Source organism: Dothidotthia symphoricarpi (genome assembly GCF_010015815.1).
Source record: "Dothidotthia symphoricarpi CBS 119687 unplaced genomic scaffold P153scaffold_19, whole genome shotgun sequence".
NCBI lineage: Eukaryota > Fungi > Ascomycota > Dothideomycetes > Pleosporales > Dothidotthiaceae > Dothidotthia > Dothidotthia symphoricarpi.
In genome coordinates, this window is record NW_022985026.1 from 504,507 (window position 1) to 522,347 (window position 17,841).

At 50.4% G+C, this 17,841-nt stretch overlaps 6 protein-coding genes and 1 non-coding gene across 7 annotated transcripts; 4 read left to right on the forward strand and 3 right to left on the reverse strand.

Moving 5' to 3' along the window:
• Nucleotides 1-2,392: 2,392 nt before the first annotated feature.
• On the forward strand, nt 2,393-4,024 carry P153DRAFT_399908 (uncharacterized protein; the record flags this gene model as incomplete). Its single annotated transcript, XM_033671769.1, has 1 exon — nt 2,393-4,024. One exon carries the CDS (start codon nt 2,393-2,395, stop codon nt 4,022-4,024), a length of 1,632 nt encoding a protein of 543 aa, XP_033520159.1.
• Nucleotides 4,025-4,376: 352 nt separating this feature from the next.
• P153DRAFT_425568 (cysteine dioxygenase type I) lies at nt 4,377-5,699 on the reverse strand (the record flags this gene model as incomplete). The annotated part of the gene is made up of 4 exons (XM_033672549.1): nt 4,377-4,834; nt 4,887-5,107; nt 5,374-5,417; nt 5,463-5,699. 4 exons carry the CDS (start codon nt 5,697-5,699, stop codon nt 4,704-4,706), a joined length of 633 nt encoding a protein of 210 aa, XP_033520160.1. The 3' UTR covers nt 4,377-4,703.
• A 506-nt stretch (nt 5,700-6,205) lies between these two features.
• P153DRAFT_399911 (GTP binding protein-like protein) lies at nt 6,206-7,770 on the forward strand. Its single transcript, XM_033671770.1, has 6 exons — nt 6,206-6,281; nt 6,341-6,361; nt 6,415-6,457; nt 6,510-6,715; nt 6,765-7,436; nt 7,486-7,770. Exons 1-6 carry the CDS (start codon nt 6,261-6,263, stop codon nt 7,636-7,638), a joined length of 1,116 nt encoding a protein of 371 aa, XP_033520161.1. The 5' UTR covers nt 6,206-6,260; the 3' UTR covers nt 7,639-7,770.
• Nucleotides 7,771-9,364: 1,594 nt separating this feature from the next.
• On the forward strand, nt 9,365-11,094 carry P153DRAFT_299105 (CenpB-DNA-bind-domain-containing protein; the record flags this gene model as incomplete). The annotated part of the gene is made up of 3 exons (XM_033664260.1): nt 9,365-9,812; nt 9,871-9,892; nt 9,942-11,094. 3 exons carry the CDS (start codon nt 9,365-9,367, stop codon nt 11,092-11,094), a joined length of 1,623 nt encoding a protein of 540 aa, XP_033520162.1.
• Nucleotides 11,095-12,002: 908 nt separating this feature from the next.
• On the reverse strand, nt 12,003-12,696 carry P153DRAFT_93373 (uncharacterized protein). The gene has a single exon (XM_033673499.1). The coding sequence runs from the start codon at nt 12,575-12,577 to the stop codon at nt 12,218-12,220; it is 360 nt and encodes a 119-aa protein (XP_033520163.1). The 5' UTR covers nt 12,578-12,696; the 3' UTR covers nt 12,003-12,217.
• A 550-nt stretch (nt 12,697-13,246) lies between these two features.
• On the forward strand, nt 13,247-13,320 carry P153DRAFT_t105. The gene has a single exon. It is a non-coding gene; the product is annotated as a tRNA-Ile (tRNA).
• Nucleotides 13,321-14,833: 1,513 nt separating this feature from the next.
• On the reverse strand, nt 14,834-17,634 carry P153DRAFT_298998 (uncharacterized protein; the record flags this gene model as incomplete). Its single annotated transcript, XM_033664250.1, has 3 exons — nt 14,834-15,218; nt 16,188-17,055; nt 17,115-17,634. 3 exons carry the CDS (start codon nt 17,632-17,634, stop codon nt 14,834-14,836), a joined length of 1,773 nt encoding a protein of 590 aa, XP_033520164.1.
• Between the last annotated feature and the right edge of the window lie 207 nt (nt 17,635-17,841).

The window sequence follows — 17,841 nt, forward strand, 5'->3', positions numbered from 1 at the left end:
AGGGAGCGGGTGAGGGGGTTGTTGGGGGGGCGAAGGGCGCGGGCGGGTGGGTTGGTGGGCTTTGGGGGGGGAAGAAGGAGGGGAAGTGATTTCTTGGGGTGGGATGGGAAGGTGTCACCTTTTGGATTTCGGAATTTCTTGGGGTCTGATGGGTATATCTCCTGGCTTTCTTTAGATATCAATTTGTTTGCTTCTCAATGAGTATTGCTTCGTACATTGTTTAGCTTTGCTTGCTTCCAAAGTACAACACTTCTCCAGTCCCCGTGAAAACTTGAGCAATACGAAAGGATCCGCGTACTCGCATGTTAGACAACAGCTGTGCCGATCCACCACATCGTCAGTAACGCTCTAACGGTGCGGAGAGTGAGTTGTGATCTGGAGTTTCGAAGATAACGGTTTTTGGACAAGATGCTAGCTAGCACACATATCCATTCTTCTACTCCACGTCGCGACCAAACTCCATGGTATTCTAACTCATCGAAACAGCTCCTCTCTTCATGATGGAGTAAGTATAGGTCTGATGTTCAAATAAACTCGGTTTTATGAACAGACAAGCACGGGATGGCGACGAGAGCCAGTAGCTTGGATGTGGGTATGACAGCGTCGAGCTTGTGTCGCTTCTATATGTGTTGTTCGGTTTGGAGGTCTCGGGCTTCTGGTACTTGGGATGTGGGGTTGGGTGGGACTCTTGTGTTGGCTGGCATCTCTTGGAGGATGTGATTAGAGCTGATGGAATGATTGTCGACATGATCTTAGGGTAATGACGGTTGGTTCAGGTGGTGGTTATGTTGTGCTTGGTTTGAGAAGTTTTTTGTTGGACAGTTTTGCTGGAATTAAAACTTCGCTTTGCCCACACTGTTGATCATCATGTAATACACCAGCCATCTAGTTGATTCCGAGGCGGACAGTCGGTCATCAGCCTCCTCACTTGCTCTATTGTATCTCTTGATCGTCTCCTCGCATCACTCTGTAAGTATACAATAATCATACCTTCTAATACAGCAGTCTTCGACAGGCATTGCTGTTTTGACTTTCCCTAAGAGGAACTGTGGGCATCTAGACAAGCAAACGATGAAAGCGGAGAACCTAGTGTGAGACTATGGGGCTGAAAGTCTTACTTGCAGGGTATCATTATCTCTAATTTCCAGTTTGTCCATGCTTGTTCTCACAGCACATTGACGCAACACAGTATAGTTGCTAAAACCTAATTCTTTTGCACACAGTATACGTCAGTAAGTGAATGCAGTAACAGCAATAAAGAAGCTTATCTGATCAATCGTCTCTTGGCGACTTGCTGCTTGATGTATCGATGCAAGCACGTTTGCTCAAGAGCCATCGAGTTCCTCAACTTTGGGCCGTGAAACTCTACAGTCAACGAGTAACACCCTTCATATAACCTAATGAAGGGGTGTATCCTCTAGGCATCTTTTACGAGAAACCCGGATTCTGAGTCTTCTCCAGAGTTCTTCCCAAGACTTGCGCAATGGAGATGTCGCCCTGATAACATATACCAAAGTAGTCAACTCAACGGCCTCATACTTGAGTAGCAATTCGCGAGCTGTCTTCACGGTTTTCATGACTTTTGGATTCTCCCGCAATATTCTGGATAGCTCAAAGTGTCTTGCAGTGACAGAACTGAAACTGCAAACGAATGCAGTTTTGTTTGTAGAACTGCATTCTGTTGAGACGCAGCGCTTCGATTCGTTCCCCCATATCTTCCCACACATCTCAGCTTATGTCTGGACACCTTTTAGGACATTGTCACATGTTGAATTTCATCCATTCTGGCACTCGTGTCTTGGGTTTCCGTCTACCACACACGTGGATTGAGACATACAGATTTGTGTAGCGAGGCAAGCCGCGCATCTGAATCTACACGCTTTCGCGGCTGTTGAGGTTGGTTTTTTCTTTCACCTTCGTTCTCACTGTAGTTCCGTTCCCTTTTACCTCGCCTGTGACGCACGGTAAATTTCATGTGTTCATCCACCCCAACCCCTCCTCACTCCTACTGTTGCCAGTTTGCTCTCGACGCCAGTTCACTCGACGCAAACTTGTATGCAAACTGCCTGTTTGATTGCGCGCGTCACAAACTCACTTGATGTACAGCCTGCGACACGCAAATACATCATTTCCCATCTCCATCACAACGACCAGACAGCGCGATACCTCTCTCTACGGTTCAGTACCCCCAGCGATCGCAAACGCGCCTACAGCTCCGCAAGTACCACATAGAACGCGTTCTCAAGACGACTTGTCCATTTCGATGGCCAGGTCACGTTCAACCTCCCGCTCATCTTCACCCTCACCTCTACACATATATGCTATTCCAGAGCAGACACAAGAACAAAGTCCAACTGGAAGCGGGCTTGACTCAACATCGTCTATAGTCACCATGAACTCATACTTGGATACGCCAATCGTAAACTTTGGAGGCATCATGCCTGCTTTGACGCCTTCAATACCACCTTCCAATCTCGAGAGCGCAAAGTCTGGTATGGACATCTCGAGATCGCTGTGCCCGATTCCTGCGCCCGAGCAGAGTGCAGCCACATCTGTAAGCCCTAGTGGTCCTCACATGCCTACAACGTACAATGGTAGCTCAGTGAAAGCGCCATCGCCACTCATCAATGAGAGGCTGGCGACGCAACTGAGATCTGCAAGGGTGAAGTACTATTCACGCACTCATGTATTTTCCAAGACGCGACAGATGATGAGTGGGAAGACAGAAAAGATGTTTGTTATCGCCTCTCGTGGGTTCGAGCGCGCTGAACATGTCCCAACGAAGTGGACAACACCTCCACTGCTCAAGCGACGCCACAGCATCGATGTCACGACCAAAGATTGGGGACAACGGTCCCGCACCGGATGGTTTGTGGACTTTACTTCTCCACCTGCCGCCGAGCCTCTCACGGCAGAGTGCAAAGAGCTTGAACCACCTCTTCAGCCTGAGCCTATTCTTCCCCTGCCAGATATCCGCCGCTACTACAGCTTCACCATGCCTTGGGCCACGCGACCGCCAGCGAACGATGAGATTTATCTTGAGTTGGGAAACGCCACGATCAGGAACGACGCTTTCCTCTTCATCAAGGCCACCGATCTCATGCGCGACGGCAAGGAAGTCTGGATGCGCGGCGAAAGTCTCGACATGGCTCTTGAGGTCCTGCGCGCAGAAAAGCAACTCGAAGACTTCTCCATCGACGTTGCCAACTGCAACACAGCACAGGTCTTCTACTTCGCCTCGCAGTGCAAAGACGCTCACGAGAAGACATACGATGAATATCGAGCGCGCTTCCAGAACAAAAAGTGGATATTTATCATCTGCAATGACGGACTCGGTGGTACCTCTAACGAAGGAACCAGTGGCACTCATTGGTCTCTCCTGGTCATGGACCGCGTGCATAAAGTAGTATACTACTACGACTCGCTATACATGCACTTCGAAGGAAACCGCACCCTTGCGGCAGACGTCGCCCTCGGGCTGCTAAACATCCTAGGCGAGACCGTGTCGTCCTGGGAATGGAATCCTGACTTCAAGAGTCCCAACCAGTACCAGTACAACCAGTTCTCTGACGACGGCGGTCCCTGCGGCCCCTTTGTCTGGAAAATGACCGACATGTTGACAGATGAGATCCAGAAACACATCAAAGCGGGTACAGAGCAGGAGTGCGATCTCAAAATCGACGACGCGTTCTTACATCGCTTTGCACAGGACTTCCACTCGTTCAATGTGCGCCTGAACATCCAGTGTGGTATCGCACGGTGGAAGTGCTTCGAGGACTCGCTGCGTTTTACGCGAGATCACGACCAGGCGGCGGTTCGGGGCGAGCAGGTCGAGCTGCTCGAGGAGCCGAATATCTTTGCTCTCTTCACTGTTCCCTGGGCACAAGATGAACAGGATAGGGAGCAGGAACCAGAGCCCGTGTTCATCCGGGCCGACTCCGATGATGGTACCATCATCATCTATGAAAGTGATGCGCCTGACGATATGCTTCTCGATTGTGTGTCTGAATATGACGAAGTTTGAGCTTGGCTGGCTGTTTCGGAGCGGTTTAGTCAATGTACAGGCGGTCTGGTTTGGATACGGCGTATATTCGAGGGCGGTACTTCGAAGCGCGAGCGCGAATATGTTTACATGGTCAAAGATTTCGACCATGTGCTCAGGCGTTAGGGTGTGCTATATCAGGCGTGTTGCAATACTCAGGGTCGAGAGGTTCTTCACTTAGTTCGAGATCGTCCATGAAATACATCTCCAGGTGACTCATTCTCTTCGTCGAAGTGTCTGGTTCAAGGATGTTGATTGTATCTCTCTCACAAGAACTGAAACAAGCCTTTTTAAAAGGAAGGATTCATAACGTACGGTGCGAATAATCGTGTGGGATTCGAGAACATGCGTCCTGCAACATGTCGTCCGATAACCTAGATTCAAAGTATGAATAAATGTATCAGAACTCAGCGCTTCAGTCAAGGATATATAGCGGTCAATTAAGAACGAAGAAATGCAAGCACATGAAGCAATCAATTTTCCGAGAAAGAGAGTAAGATTACCGTGTATTGAAAGGATACAGATGTTGTAAAGAGCGTCGAGATACCGCCAGGAAGATTTGTTATGTTTTCGTCACCGTCATGTGAAATGGAAAGAGCAGAGAAGACTTAGAAAATATGAAACACTTCTATATGTCATAACACACTCCACCAAAACTCTATCAAGGTTGCTCATCCCGCTTCTCGCGCCCGTATTCGGAGAACACTGTGCACTTCTTAATGTGCTTCGCTTGCCCGGTGTCCTCGTCGAAGATGTTGCATCCATAGACTGCCGCGTTGGGAGGCGTATACACTAGAAAGGGTGAGAAAGGGTATCCAAGATGAGTATAGGTTAGTGAGCTTACGATGCAGAGAGACGGCATAGTCCTTCAAATCAGGGTTCGAGATGCGATGGAGACCAAGCTTATCGGACATGTATGTGACCTCATTCTCTTTGTATGTCTTCTCTGATATGGTCCGGAGTGGGCGATCCTCTGAGTTGTTGAGATCGATAGTTGGCCACGCATAGCGTGTCTCAATAAGGCTGCCTTTGAGGATCTTCATAATGCAGTGGGCGTTGGCGTGGCTGTGTCGTATTAGAATAGATAGCGTCCTAAAGGGGCAGACGGATGCCGTAGGGACATCATCGAGTGTTCCTAGAACTAGTGAAATATGTCGTCCTTACCGGCGCGTCTCCTGCATGTAGACGCATCGATCATGAGATCGGCAACCAGATGCGGTCGCTTCGTCGATCAGGAGTACAGAGCCATCGAACGTGACTTTTCACGCGCTCAAGCACCGTTTTGTTAAACTTGTCACATCGTGAGCGGAACAAAGAAACACGGATCTTACTCGTGGATAGGGCTTGCCCGACCTGGAGACCAAACAAGCAGAAGCTGTCATTGTTAGCGACGTTCGTCACTGGTTACGAGAGGGTGTACCAAGTTGCTCTTGCCGTTACCCTTGTCCACCAGGTTGCGTGTGTAGTTCATGTTCGGTGCTGGAAAGAAGTATTTTCCCCATTCCGACTCATCCGAGCAGTAGCCTTGCATCAGTTGCTGCAATTCGTTCTCATCGACATCGTCTGAATTGATGCCAGAACAGGGACCGAGTTTCTCGCTGAGTGACTGGACCAGAGCTTGGAAGCTACCTGTCGGCTCCTGTATCGCTTCAGACATATCGATGCTGTTCGACGACATGTCGATTTCCGTCAGGCAAATGAAAAGTCGGAAGCTTGAGCGGTCAGAGATGCAGAATGTGAGCTCAGATATGAAACTAAACAGTAGGCACACAGAGATGACCGGGGACGTGCGATCTTATGTAGAAAGAACGGAGCAAAGATAATGAGACACGTGTGTGCTTGACACTGACACTTGCGTGTGCGAGATAGGCTCTCATTATGTAAGACTTAGGGTCGAATTGCGCATGTGATCGAATGCGGCGATGTTTGTGAATGCCACCTGCGTGTACGAGATTGAGGTTCTCGTCGGCAAGGAGACATTGGCGATGCTCAACGGCTTGCATCGGAAACGTCAGCTTTGAGAAGGAGGCTGCAAGGTGGAAGGTACACCACAAGGACACTAACCGTATTCGTATTGGTGTCTGGTGAGATCGGTGAATTAGTTTCGCCTAAGCCCGGTCCCGCGTCGCCGTCATCGCCATTCGATATCAAATTTGTGTGGAACAACCACCGCCCTGCAAATCGCATTCAACACAGCCAAGCGGCACAATAGTTCAACATGGCGACCACAGTAGACAAGGTGGGTATTCAAAGCGCAAGATTCGAGGTTTTGCAGTACTAATATGTGTGGCGGGGCAGATCAAAGATATTGAGGCCGAAGTGAGCCACGCCCGTTCGCAAACGCTGCACAACGACTTACGCTTCGCTTTTAGATGGCCAAAACCCAGAAAAACAAGGCGACTTCTTTCCATCTTGGTACGACCCGTCCAAGCGTAGACTGCATGTCGACATGCTCATACATGGATAGGGCAGTTGAAGGCAAAACTTGCTAAGCTCAAAAGGGAGCTACTCGAGCCCAGCTCAAGTGGAGGTGGTGGAGGTGTCGGTTTCGATGTCGCCAGAACCGGTGTTGCCAGTGTTGGCTTTATCGGATTCCCCTCTGTGGGCAAGAGCACACTTATGAGCAAGTTGACCGGACAACACTCAGAAGCTGCTGCATACGAGTTCACAACGGTAACTGGCCCACGGTTATATTCAGAAGAGGAATCTGACATATTTGCAGCTTACGACTGTTCCCGGCCAAGTTCAGTACAATGGTGCCAAAATTCAGATTCTCGATCTCCCCGGTATTATCCAAGGTGCTAAAGATGGCAAGGGTCGAGGGCGACAGGTCATTGCAGTAGCAAAGACGTGTCATTTGATCTTCATCGTTTTGGACGTGAACAAGCCTCTCACTGATAAGAGCGTCATTGAAAACGAATTGGAAGGCTTCGGTATTCGCATCAACAAGAGCCCACCCAACATCGTACTCAAGAAGAAGGAGAAAGGCGGGATCAACATCACCGCAACGGTCCCGCTCACCAACATCAGCCATGAAGAAATTAAGGCTGTCTTGCATGAATATCGATTGGCAAACGCTGACGTCGCTATTCGATGCGATGCGACCGTCGACGATCTGATTGATATTATCGAAGCTAAGGGTCGAAGCTATATCCCAGTCATCTATGCGCTGAATAAAATCGACGCCATTACAATTGAAGAGCTCGACCTGTTATATCGCATCCCGAACGCGTGCCCTATCAGTTCCGAGCATGGCTGGAATATCGATGAGCTACTGGAACAGATGTGGGAGAAGCTGAATCTTGTTCGGGTGTATACAAAGCCCAAAGGAAGAATGCCGGACTACACTGCGCCAGTCGTTTTGCGATCTACGGCGTGTACCATTGAAGACTTCGTATGTCTCGCACTTGAAGGCTCGCTTGTAAATGCTAATAAGACGTTAGTGTAACTCGATTCATAAGACAATTGTTGACACTTTCAAGCACGCCATCGTTTACGGCAAGTCATGCAAGCACCAGCCTCAGCGCGTGGGACTTTCTCATGAGCTCGCAGACGAAGACATCGGTAAGTACAAGCTCCAGAACTCAACTCCTTAGTCAGTGACATAAGCTCACTTTGTAACCAGTCACCATCGTGAGGCGGTAAATAGAGACCCGTTATATCAGATCACGCGGCAGTCGCATCATCCGCCATTTGCGACAGAGGGCGAAAGAAGGTTTCGTTGGTGCCTGAAAATCTCACTATGATACCCAACTAGATCTTAACATGGAGGTTGAGGAGGAGAGCGAGGCTCAAGGTCGATTCTGCGTACTGGATTGGCCGAAAAAGCCGACCTCGATAGCCCCAGCGGCATCAGCTTGTACGCTCATCCTGGCATGACAGCCCACGGAGCGGCTCGTCGCTGCCATTCGCCAACAGCCCAGGGACCTTAACGGACCGATGCCGTCCGCAGCTATCATTATCGTGTCTCTCCTGGCGAAGAGGCGTTTCACGTCATGTACGCGTCTCAACGAGCCTTGTGGGGAATGCGCCGCGGACGCTATTGGAACGGTGTCAGCATTTGATTTCTTATTCTGTTGCTTCGCAATCATGAGAAAATGTGATCAGCAATTCTAGCCCAATTTCCAGGCTTTCCCTTTCCTCATTGGTCTACTAATGCGTACAATTGTTGATTCGGAAAGAAAGGAACAGGGGTCTGTTTATTGGCGACTCAGGGCTGGCTATATTTCGGGCGCTAAGAGTTTATCGCTTCCGATTCTGAGTGGCTGTCCGGCAAGAGCTAACGCGTCTGTGGCCTTTGGTGGCTCAAGTCTCATCGGGGCGATTCTTGCAGCTGTTCGAAAATGTTTCAGCCCATCGATGCAATTTGGGTTCCTTCATGCACTGCCGATAACTGACATTTTCTCCCAGGTGAAGGGATGGACATCTTGCGTTCGATACGGTTGTACAACACGAGCGTAAAGCTCCGCGAGTACGCCAACGGCCAACAGACAACGCTAGGCGCACGAAGCGATGCCAATATGGCGCCTCCAGACTATGTCCTCTTTGGGAAGCATCACATTAGCCGGCTGTGAGAGGGCCGAGCGCGGTGCGATGGCCTGGATGGGATGATCCGCCGCCTTGACATCCTATTTGCCGCAGGACGTGGAGACAAGATACCTTACGAGCTTTAGCAAGGTGGCCGCATAATTCTGGCCCGCGTCGTTCTAGGGAGCTATCCCCGACGAGACCCGCATGCGCTAAGCCCAACACCGTTGCTCGTGTTGTGTCGTTTCTTGGCTATGTGGCGGCCAGGATGTTAGTGCACAAGCCATTGTCGGCAAGCTTAGGCTTGCTCAAACAAACAGGGCGTCTCTCCCGCATGCTGCAGCATTCCGCCCGCATCGCACACCAGGGCTTGTACCAGCGTCCCCCAGACTTCTCTCAAGTACGCGCTGCAGACCCATCGCGCCAGGCGGTTCCCTGTCATTGCTGATTATCATCTCAATTTCATTATCCTGCTGCGCCGCTTAGGACCGTTCTGTTTAGCTTCCTGTCATACTGCAGCTCCTCCTGCCAGCGCAATTCTTGTTTTGCTGCAGTGCATCCTCGTCGTTGTTGTTCGCTTCAGGAACCAGAACCCCCCCGTTCCATGCATGCATGCGCGCGGCCGGTCTGAGGTCACTCACGCTGTCCAGGTACAGCAACACCACCAACTCGGTGCAAATGCCCGCCCGTCGACCGACTCTGCTTAGCATCTAACACGGACACACTCGCTACCGCACTCGCACGGGTACATCATTTGCAGTCGTTCAACCGACATTCGATATGAGCCAACTGCAAATGGACCACGAACATCATCACCATCATCAAGAACCTTTTGAGGATGGCTGGCATGAAAATGGTGGATACAATCCTCATCACCATTCTCCAGTGCAAGACTACAATGGCTTCAGCAGTTATGCCCCGCTGTCCATGGAGCCCATCTATGGCACCAGCATGCATCCACCGCACCCGTCACATCCAACGCCCAGGACGACACATCCACATCTCCAACCTTTGATAATGCCACAATGGCCGAGCATGTTGACCAGCCAGTCGACATATCAACCCACTCTGTTCCCATCGGCGCCAGTACCGATAACACCGGCATCAGCAACTCCCGTCTCGGCAACTTCAACGCATTCGCGTGCGTCGTCCACACCACGCAAAACACTCACCGACTCCGATCGTAGACGGATGTGTCTGTATCATGAAGAAAACCCAACAGTGAAGCAAACTGAGATTGGAGGTATGTTTCGTCTACGCTAATTGAACATGGAACGAAGACGTTGCTAATCATACTCCAGCAATGTTTGGCGTCGAGAGAAGGTACCACTGCATGTGTTGTGTGTCTCATGCCGTGCTGACAGCTGTGTAGTACTGTTTCAAAAGTGCTGCGCCAAAAGGAGAAGTACTTGTACCAAGACGACGGTAGTCGATCACCTATCAAAAGATCCAAAGGCAAATTCCCGGACATCGAGAGAGCGCTTGCAAACTGGGCGAGAAACCACCAAAGGCAGGGTCTGCCCCTGACTGACGCGATCATCCGAGACAAGGCGCGCTTTTTTGCACAGACTGTGGGCAACTCGGAAAGCCATTTGAAAGCAAACAGCACCAGCTGGCTCGAAAAGTTTAAGCAAAAGAACCACCTCATGGGAGCAAGATCGAGGAAGGGCTCAATAGCAGAAGAATCAGAAGATGCTTCCAATCCGCCCTCTAACTCGCAGACTCCTGGCGCTACCTCTCCTACTTCTCCAGGCGGAGTTTCACCTGCAACCATGGCAACGAAGAAGAGTGAGGAGAACCTCAAGAATGACAGCCCGAACACCTATGACTTTCCAAAACGACGACCCTTTCATTCGCTGAGTAGTACCTCGTTGTCCAGTGTCTTCACGGATACAGCACCGTCCACGTTCTCGGCAGGCCCAACAAGCCCGACTTCGCTCTCGTCTCCCTTCTTCACACCAGATTCGGCATGTGGCCCTAACCCTTTCATGGGTAATCGCCCGGCTACCAGTGGACACCCAGGAAGTGACAACTTCCAAAGACCACGGAGCCAGACATTCCCCCTATTGGTGGGCGTAGAACAATACGCGTCTCCAGATGTGCTTACTTCAAAATATATCAGCGGTAACGCTCTCGACTCACCCATGGCCGATATGCCTGGCTCTTTAGCTGTCATCGATGAGGCAATGTCTGCGTCGCCATCACAGATAACTAGTTCAATGCAACCACCACCCATCCCGAATGGTTTGTGTGTAATCTCCGACGACAAAGATTCAGCCACAGACTCTTCACCTGTCACACCATCTCAGGAGGAAGCTGCGCGCGCACTTGAACTTGTCTGGACTTTTTTCCAGTCTCAAACGGCAGACTTCGTTGTCGAGCCCCAAGAATACCTCGCGATCGGTAAGCTTATGGAAAAGCTTCGAATCAAGCGCAGTAGTGAGAGCCTCCCAATGGGTATACGTCGCGGATCGGAGCCCGACTTTGGCGCCAATATCGCTGAGAGCGTTGATGTTCTTCACTAGCCAACAGGCTCGCACACCGTGTTGCAGTTGTTAAATCCTGTGCCTCAAGACAATACGTCGCACAGGGTTATGAGCGTAACCGTTCACGCTAACTAATACTTTCCTAGAGTTATCTCCTGTTTTATCTAGGATCGCACTGCTTGAAAACCATCATGGTTATTGTTTATGGGTCTTGGAAGAAAATTACCTGCGCATTTCACACCGCATTGAGATTTGGATTCTCTGCTCGCCACATCGCATCGTCGACCTTTATGCATTAACTTTTTAGTCTGAGATTATTTCTTTGTTTCGTTTACGTTGATCATTGTCTTGTTTTATACCTTGTCTTCTTTTCATTCGCGACGGCCTATACCCCCTTTTAGCATGCCTACATTTCATTTTCTTGCATCCACAAAAAAAGACTGTTACCGCTCGCGCGGGCAATTATTGTGTGCTACTCCAGGACTTAGCATTTTGAGTTCGCACCTTTCCACACGCAGTCTGGCGGCCCTTACTTTGTCAGTGTCCAGTTGGAGTTGTCTCTTTCAGACTTCTGTACGCTCTCTGTTACATATATCAGAACCTAATATAGCTTCTTCAAGCGCGCATCAGCTTGGAACACAGCTAACGCGACGAATAAATGATAAGGGCTGATACACATGTCTTGTTCTGTTCACTAATGTACTAGCTAGCCTCAACATCCGTGTAAATCGAACATCCAGAAACTGAAGACATGCCGGGCGTCTTACCTTGCCGCTATGCCAACTTACGATGCACGAGACGTACCGGGGCATAGATCGAATCATTGCAACTTTTCTAACGGGATACGCCATCGATTGATCCCGCGCTACATAAGGTAGCTGTAAGTTTACTGGACGATAGTGAAGACCACTTGTATATCTGAGCTCACTAGAAGGCCTAGACCATGCCCTTGATAAGGCTGACATCGTACCGTGTGCCGAAATCGTTCCCTGGTACGAATCGGAGGTTAAAAGCGATTGGGTATACTTTAGACGAAGCAACGGTGTTGATGGCTTTGGGAAATCAGGATTAGATCTGCGATACATTGTACCCGAAGAGGATTTCCGCATCGGCATGCGTCTTCCGAGGAGCGGGACTCTGTTTCCGTCTCATGACCATTACGCTATGTAGATCTTGTGAAGTTGAAGTTGAACTGACTCAACGCTCTTGCTAAGTTTTCATCGCAGGATTTTGCTCGCCGACTTAATTTCGGCGTCTCTCCGGTGTGTTCAAACATCGGATCAAGTGCGGCTACGGCCCGTACCGGTGCGTGCCATTTGAAGTCCGCGTGCGCGACCAGACATTTATGACAGAGATTGAGTTGGATACGTGCACTCTCCTTTCTGCCCGTGAAGGTGGCACCGAAGGAACGGTGTCTGTATACACAGCAGCTGTCAGAATGATCATACGTATCACGACGACGGTTTTTGGTTGAGAGCCGATAGGCTAGCCTTGATCTGGTAAGTGCTCCTTTACTTCTCATTTAACCACGATCATAGGATGTGTGTAGCATCGTTATAAATCCTTGTAGACTATAGAGAGAGTGACCAACCCGGCACAAGACGCGTGCAAAGTCGGCAAGACATCTCATAAACCAATGCGATGGTTGTCCCTCGAGATGAGACACGGGCTGGCTGCTCCAACCAAATCCAGCCAAGCGTAGTGTCTTCCCATGCTGCCCATCAGAAACTGCGGTGCTGCCACCTAACGCACCTTAGAAATGTACACAAAAACTGGTGTCCTCGGTCCCAATCGATCGAGCATCGCACAGATATTTCAAATCTCACATACCAATCGCATCTCCAGAAAATGCTGCGTTGCCAATCGGCCCTATTGGTCGGTAGTCATGCATGACCTAGAAAGGTGGGCGTTGCCGTATGAGGACAGGTGCCTTGAGCTAGCCACCCACGTGATTGAAAACGTATGCTGTGCGACGTCGTACGCGCTGAGGTGTGGGTGGGACTGTAGTGGGTGTGTGGGACCGGGTAGAACAAATTTTCTTCGCGGACTTGGCAAAGTGGCGCTGGTCGGGTGCGAATAGCTTGGAATGAAGAGGGATATGACCAAGGTCTGAGCGCTTGAGGGACGATGCTTGCTCATCTAGTAGCAATATAAATTTATGCTTACCACATTTCAACATCGAAAAGAAATCGGTCGCTTAGCTCAGTTGGTTAGAGCGTGGTGCTAATAACGCCAAGGTCGCGAGTTCGACCCTCGTAGTGACCATCTTTTTGCCGGCGTGAGCGTTCCAGATGTCATGCACCCTCACGCCTTGTATGTGGTTCAACATCGACTGTTATTTTGCCAGTCTTAATAATTTTTGAAGTGTTCGCATTTGATTGGCATCGACGTCAATCGGCCGCTGTTCGTAGTTCAACCTTGAACACTGTTCGACCTATTCACCCGCTATTGATGCACCTGTCCGCTCTGCATTTCCTGTCAGACGCACGAAGCCGTTACCCGGATACCCTCGTTTAGTTGTCAGAGCCGGGTCCTCGCGTACGTCTTATTGTGTGACATTGAGATGGACGTCATATAGTCGGCGTCGCCGATACGACCATGTAGACGAGCAATCATCTTTCACGGGGACAAGAGCACCATGAGCCGACGATTATTGGAGTTGTTTCTTGTTGAAATGTCAAGCCAGCCACCACATTCAACAATCTTGATTTGGACGGAAAGCCGCGAGGTCGCAGGATCAAAGCAGGGTTCTTGACACGGCCATGATCACCTCACTTCAGGTACCTTGCACACGTGGTCTATCAGATGTGCTCTGTGCAAGACGATTGTTTGATGCCCACGGCCCCTGGGCATCTCCCGTTACGGCGACAAGAACATCGCGTTCGTCACATCGCATCATGAGCTTTGACGCGGGCAGAGCGCGATGCCTAACGCGTGGTCAGTGAGGGATTTTGGAAGGACCTGCAGGATGCGAAGGATTTTAGTACCAACGGTTATCCGGGGGATCGAGTCATGTTATCAGGATCTTTTTACTCTGACGGATGCGCCTCTTTTCTCGCATGGCTACTGGATAGGGCATGGAAGCGAAGCACGCGGGGAAGGAATTGTATATCCGCGAATTGGGACAATAGCAACAGTTGTTGCTGCCCGAGCAAGGTGGCATGAACACATCAAGATGTTTCAAAGAGGCTTGTTACGTACGTAATTCGAGCCCAGTTCAGCGTCAGCCGCTTTCAGGTACGCTTTCTGCATGATTAGAAAAGAGTATCACTTGTGGCGTGTGGGGTAGTTTCTTTCATGGTTCTTTGTATCGTCGCTTCAACCTTCCGACAAACAAACTTCTCAGGACTTGAAAACAGTGGATCCTTACCAAAGTACCTACTTGGACGTGGCAGTAAAGAACGCGCACGGTGCGGACCGTCAACCTCGGCGTCCTTCAGCCCCAGAACGGGCAGAGGTACGCACAAGCTCAATTCCTGTGTCCAGTTTTTCTGATTGGTCGGCAGCCCCTCTTCCGGGACGGGGCGGTGTACCTTTTCCAAGGCGCTGATGCACGATGAGCTGACAGCACATAAGCGTACATGGCGTTAATGTATAAATCTGAAAACGCATTAAACTTGACTCTAGCTGGTATCGAGTGAACAGGTGGCAGAAATTTCTGAGGTGGGGTTGCGCAACGATCTGTCCTCGGCTCTGCCCACAAGAACGCAAGGTCAATGTTACGTTGTTTATTGTTCGCTGACCAGAGCGTCAGAGCGGCAGTGACGAACACCGAACGCTACTCTATGCGTTCTTCCATCAATTCTCGCACACCTTGCTCTCCTAGCTCCGGAAATAGCCTGATTACTATCAACTCCACAATCTGGAAGATTAAGTGCTTATTGAGATATGCGTCGTCGAAACAGTCCAAAGTCTCCTCGACTTGCCTAAATTGTGCATCATGACTTGTAGTTGCAAAAAAAGCTGCAGCCACTTTGAGCGGAACTATATCCAGTAACGCGGCGGCACAATTGCGTTTGATCTCTTTCGCCTCTTCCTCAGATGGAGTCTGACGTGAAGGGCCCATTGTGTTGTTCGGGAACAGCGTTGAGCGAACGGTACGAAGGATGTCGGGCAGAGAAGCGGGGTTCAGGACGTGGGTATGGATGGCGTGAGACAGGTATCTACCGAACGTTAAAGTCAGTAACTGAAGATCCGGTAGACACGTATGTTCTGATTGGTGCGAAATACGCAGGAGGTATTCGAGAGGTCAGTTTCGCAGGGTAACCATCCGATCATGGAAATCAAGGAGCATCGGAAGACTCATGGCGCTGGACGAGGATGAAGTTGACCTCAAAGTGAGGCGAATGCCCATGTCCGCTAGTATTCTAGCGATCAATCTGGCCACCCGAAGGCTTTGCAATCCCAAGATCGCAATTGTAAATGTCGTAATGTTGAACGACTTGATCTCAGGTTCATGGTTACGAGGACATTTGACAAAGCCCTTCTCGAATAGTCAAACCAAGCTGATCATGCCGAAGGACATCGTCGGTCCGATCTCTTCGGGGACGAAGCAACGGCAGCGACATCGCAAGCCACTAGAGGGGTTCAATTTCCTGGCGGCTTCATTGGCGTGGCTAGGCTTTGCGACCAATGTCGTGCCTGTACATAAGGAACGGCCAGTCCCGAGCTGGACGGGTGGTGCTGGCAGATCAAATGGGCGCGTAAGCGGGCATGCGCAACGACTGGGATCGCGATAAGACGGCCCATGATGATTTTCGTGTTGCAGGACTAACGACACCTTACGTCGTATTGCGTACTGCAGAGAAAAAAGTGTGCTGCAGCATCGGTCCACTCAGGCTGCCGGTATTATAGTGTGGTCCTTTGTGATGTTGAAGAAGAGGGGAATGCTAGCCAAGACCGGGTTCGAGATGACTTGAATTACCGCCCGGGACGGGTACCCAGGGTCTGCATCAAAGGGTGCATTCTGACAAGGGTGTCGTGCGAGAGTCTGTGGGCCATCGCATTCGCTGAAGCGAAGTCAAGTGATTGAAATCGTATGCGGGGCTATCTGCGTCTTGCGTCGCAGTGGATTGGGGCGTTTATGTGGCTGACCAACCAGCAATCAAAAAGAAAAAATTGTGGCAACTCACCTGTCCAATACGCCGTCCGTGTCACCCACCTTGCCTGGACCGACCAATGTGCCCAAACGCAGCATGGATATGAAGCCCAATAGCCAAGGCATGCGAATGTCTAACTCGACAAATTGTGCTGCGCAGCTCCACAACCTCATACTCACTATAGGCCGTTTTACTCCCAACGGGCGCCTGAGGCCCAGAGCATCCACTTGCGGTATTTGCGATTGGTGGGTAGACTCGGATGACTGTTCGCTTACGATCGCTCTCGAGGGAAGAGACGATGGTGCTGCGACAGTGAGGGCCACCACGCGCATCGCGGTACACGCCAATAACGTGTATTGGAGCATAGCCCAAAACAGACCCGAGATGACCGTGGCTATGGTCTCATGATGACGTTTGCTGTCAACCAGTGGCTGTTTCGGCTCACTCCCTTTCTCGATCGGCAAGGACAAAAGTCCATAGCGCTCCAAGCGGGTCAACGAGGGTTCTGGATTGACATCAGCTGATGGAGGATCCTTCTCTTTTGCACCAACGGCCTGTAAACTCTCCGCAATCTTCGTGATACCTTCCCACAACGTCCAGCCTTCGCAGGCTTTCCCGCTGATGCCATTTCCGAGGATCATTTCGGCGAAAATCTCAGCCACTAGAGATCGGAGGCATCCATTTTCCAAGTCCTCGGTGGGGAGTAATAGCACCAATACTCCCTGAATCAGCAACTGGCGCCATGCAGACTCATTCTCCCGTTGCTCCACAACTGTGGACGGAACCAGCTCGGTTGGAACAGGAGAAAGTGCAGGGTGCGGGTGAAGCGTGTGATATATCAGACGAGGATTTGAGACTAATGAGTTGGTAGAAGAAACGTGTTGATTTGCCAGACGGAACGCTTCATTTTGCGTAATTAGAAACACGGCATACTCACAAACAAGGATCGGGATCACCTACACGTGAGATGGGCTTCGAGCCGTTCAGGGATCTCATCAAGAAGTAGTGCTTCCAGATCGACCTTTCGAAGTCGCTGCTCAAAAGCCCTCGTACAGTGAGCGATGATCTGGACGACTTCATTGACAAATACATGATCGGGCGTGATCTTTGAGTACCACGTCTGTACAAACTCTTTGATGATCACTGAGATGATACCGTAGAGCTGGAGATCGATCTCATTAGAGCTAGTCAAGGGCGGGAGTACATCTTCAATTGGGCGCGGTGTGTTGCCTGCTTTCTCACCATTCCCAAGGAGCACATTGTGAGAGCATAGCACCCGTCGAATGAAGGCTGCAGTCGCTTTGTCCGAATTGGTGTCCGCTTGGAAAGTGTGTGTTTCTGTTGAACGGATTGTGCTAGTTGTGCGAGATTGATTTGGCGGGTTGGTGCCTGTGCCCCCGGGGATAGATGAAGTCGAGGCTTGGGGGCTATGTGAACGCGACTGAGAGACGTTGGGCTCCCGATACGTACTCTCCGTCATTGCAGGCTGATGTTCATTGTTGCACCTTGTCGCTGGCAAGTCTCTGGCACGTGATGACGCGTTATGAAGCGTAGTCTCGAGAATGCCGCTGTCGAGTGAGTAGGTGTTGCAGAGTGAGAGAAATGACGACAACGGTCGGAGTTAGTTAGAGTTCAGCCGAGGCCTTGGCGACGCAACGCGTTCATCATTCACCGCGAGCACAACGCT

Bases quoted from the DNA above. Each gene is read 5' to 3' on its own strand.
- P153DRAFT_399911 (XM_033671770.1), top strand. From the start codon at position 6,261: ATGGCGACCACAGTAGACAAG. The intron at 6,362-6,414 runs GTGAGCCACGCC...CTTCGCTTTTAG, and splicing joins TCAAAGATATTGAGGCCGAA to ATGGCCAAAACCCAGAAAAA. The intron at 6,716-6,764 runs GTAACTGGCCCA...ACATATTTGCAG, and splicing joins CTGCATACGAGTTCACAACG to CTTACGACTGTTCCCGGCCA.
- P153DRAFT_93373 (XM_033673499.1), bottom strand. From the start codon at position 12,577: ATGAGAAGTAAAGGAGCACTTACCAGATCAAGGCTAGCCTATCGGCTC.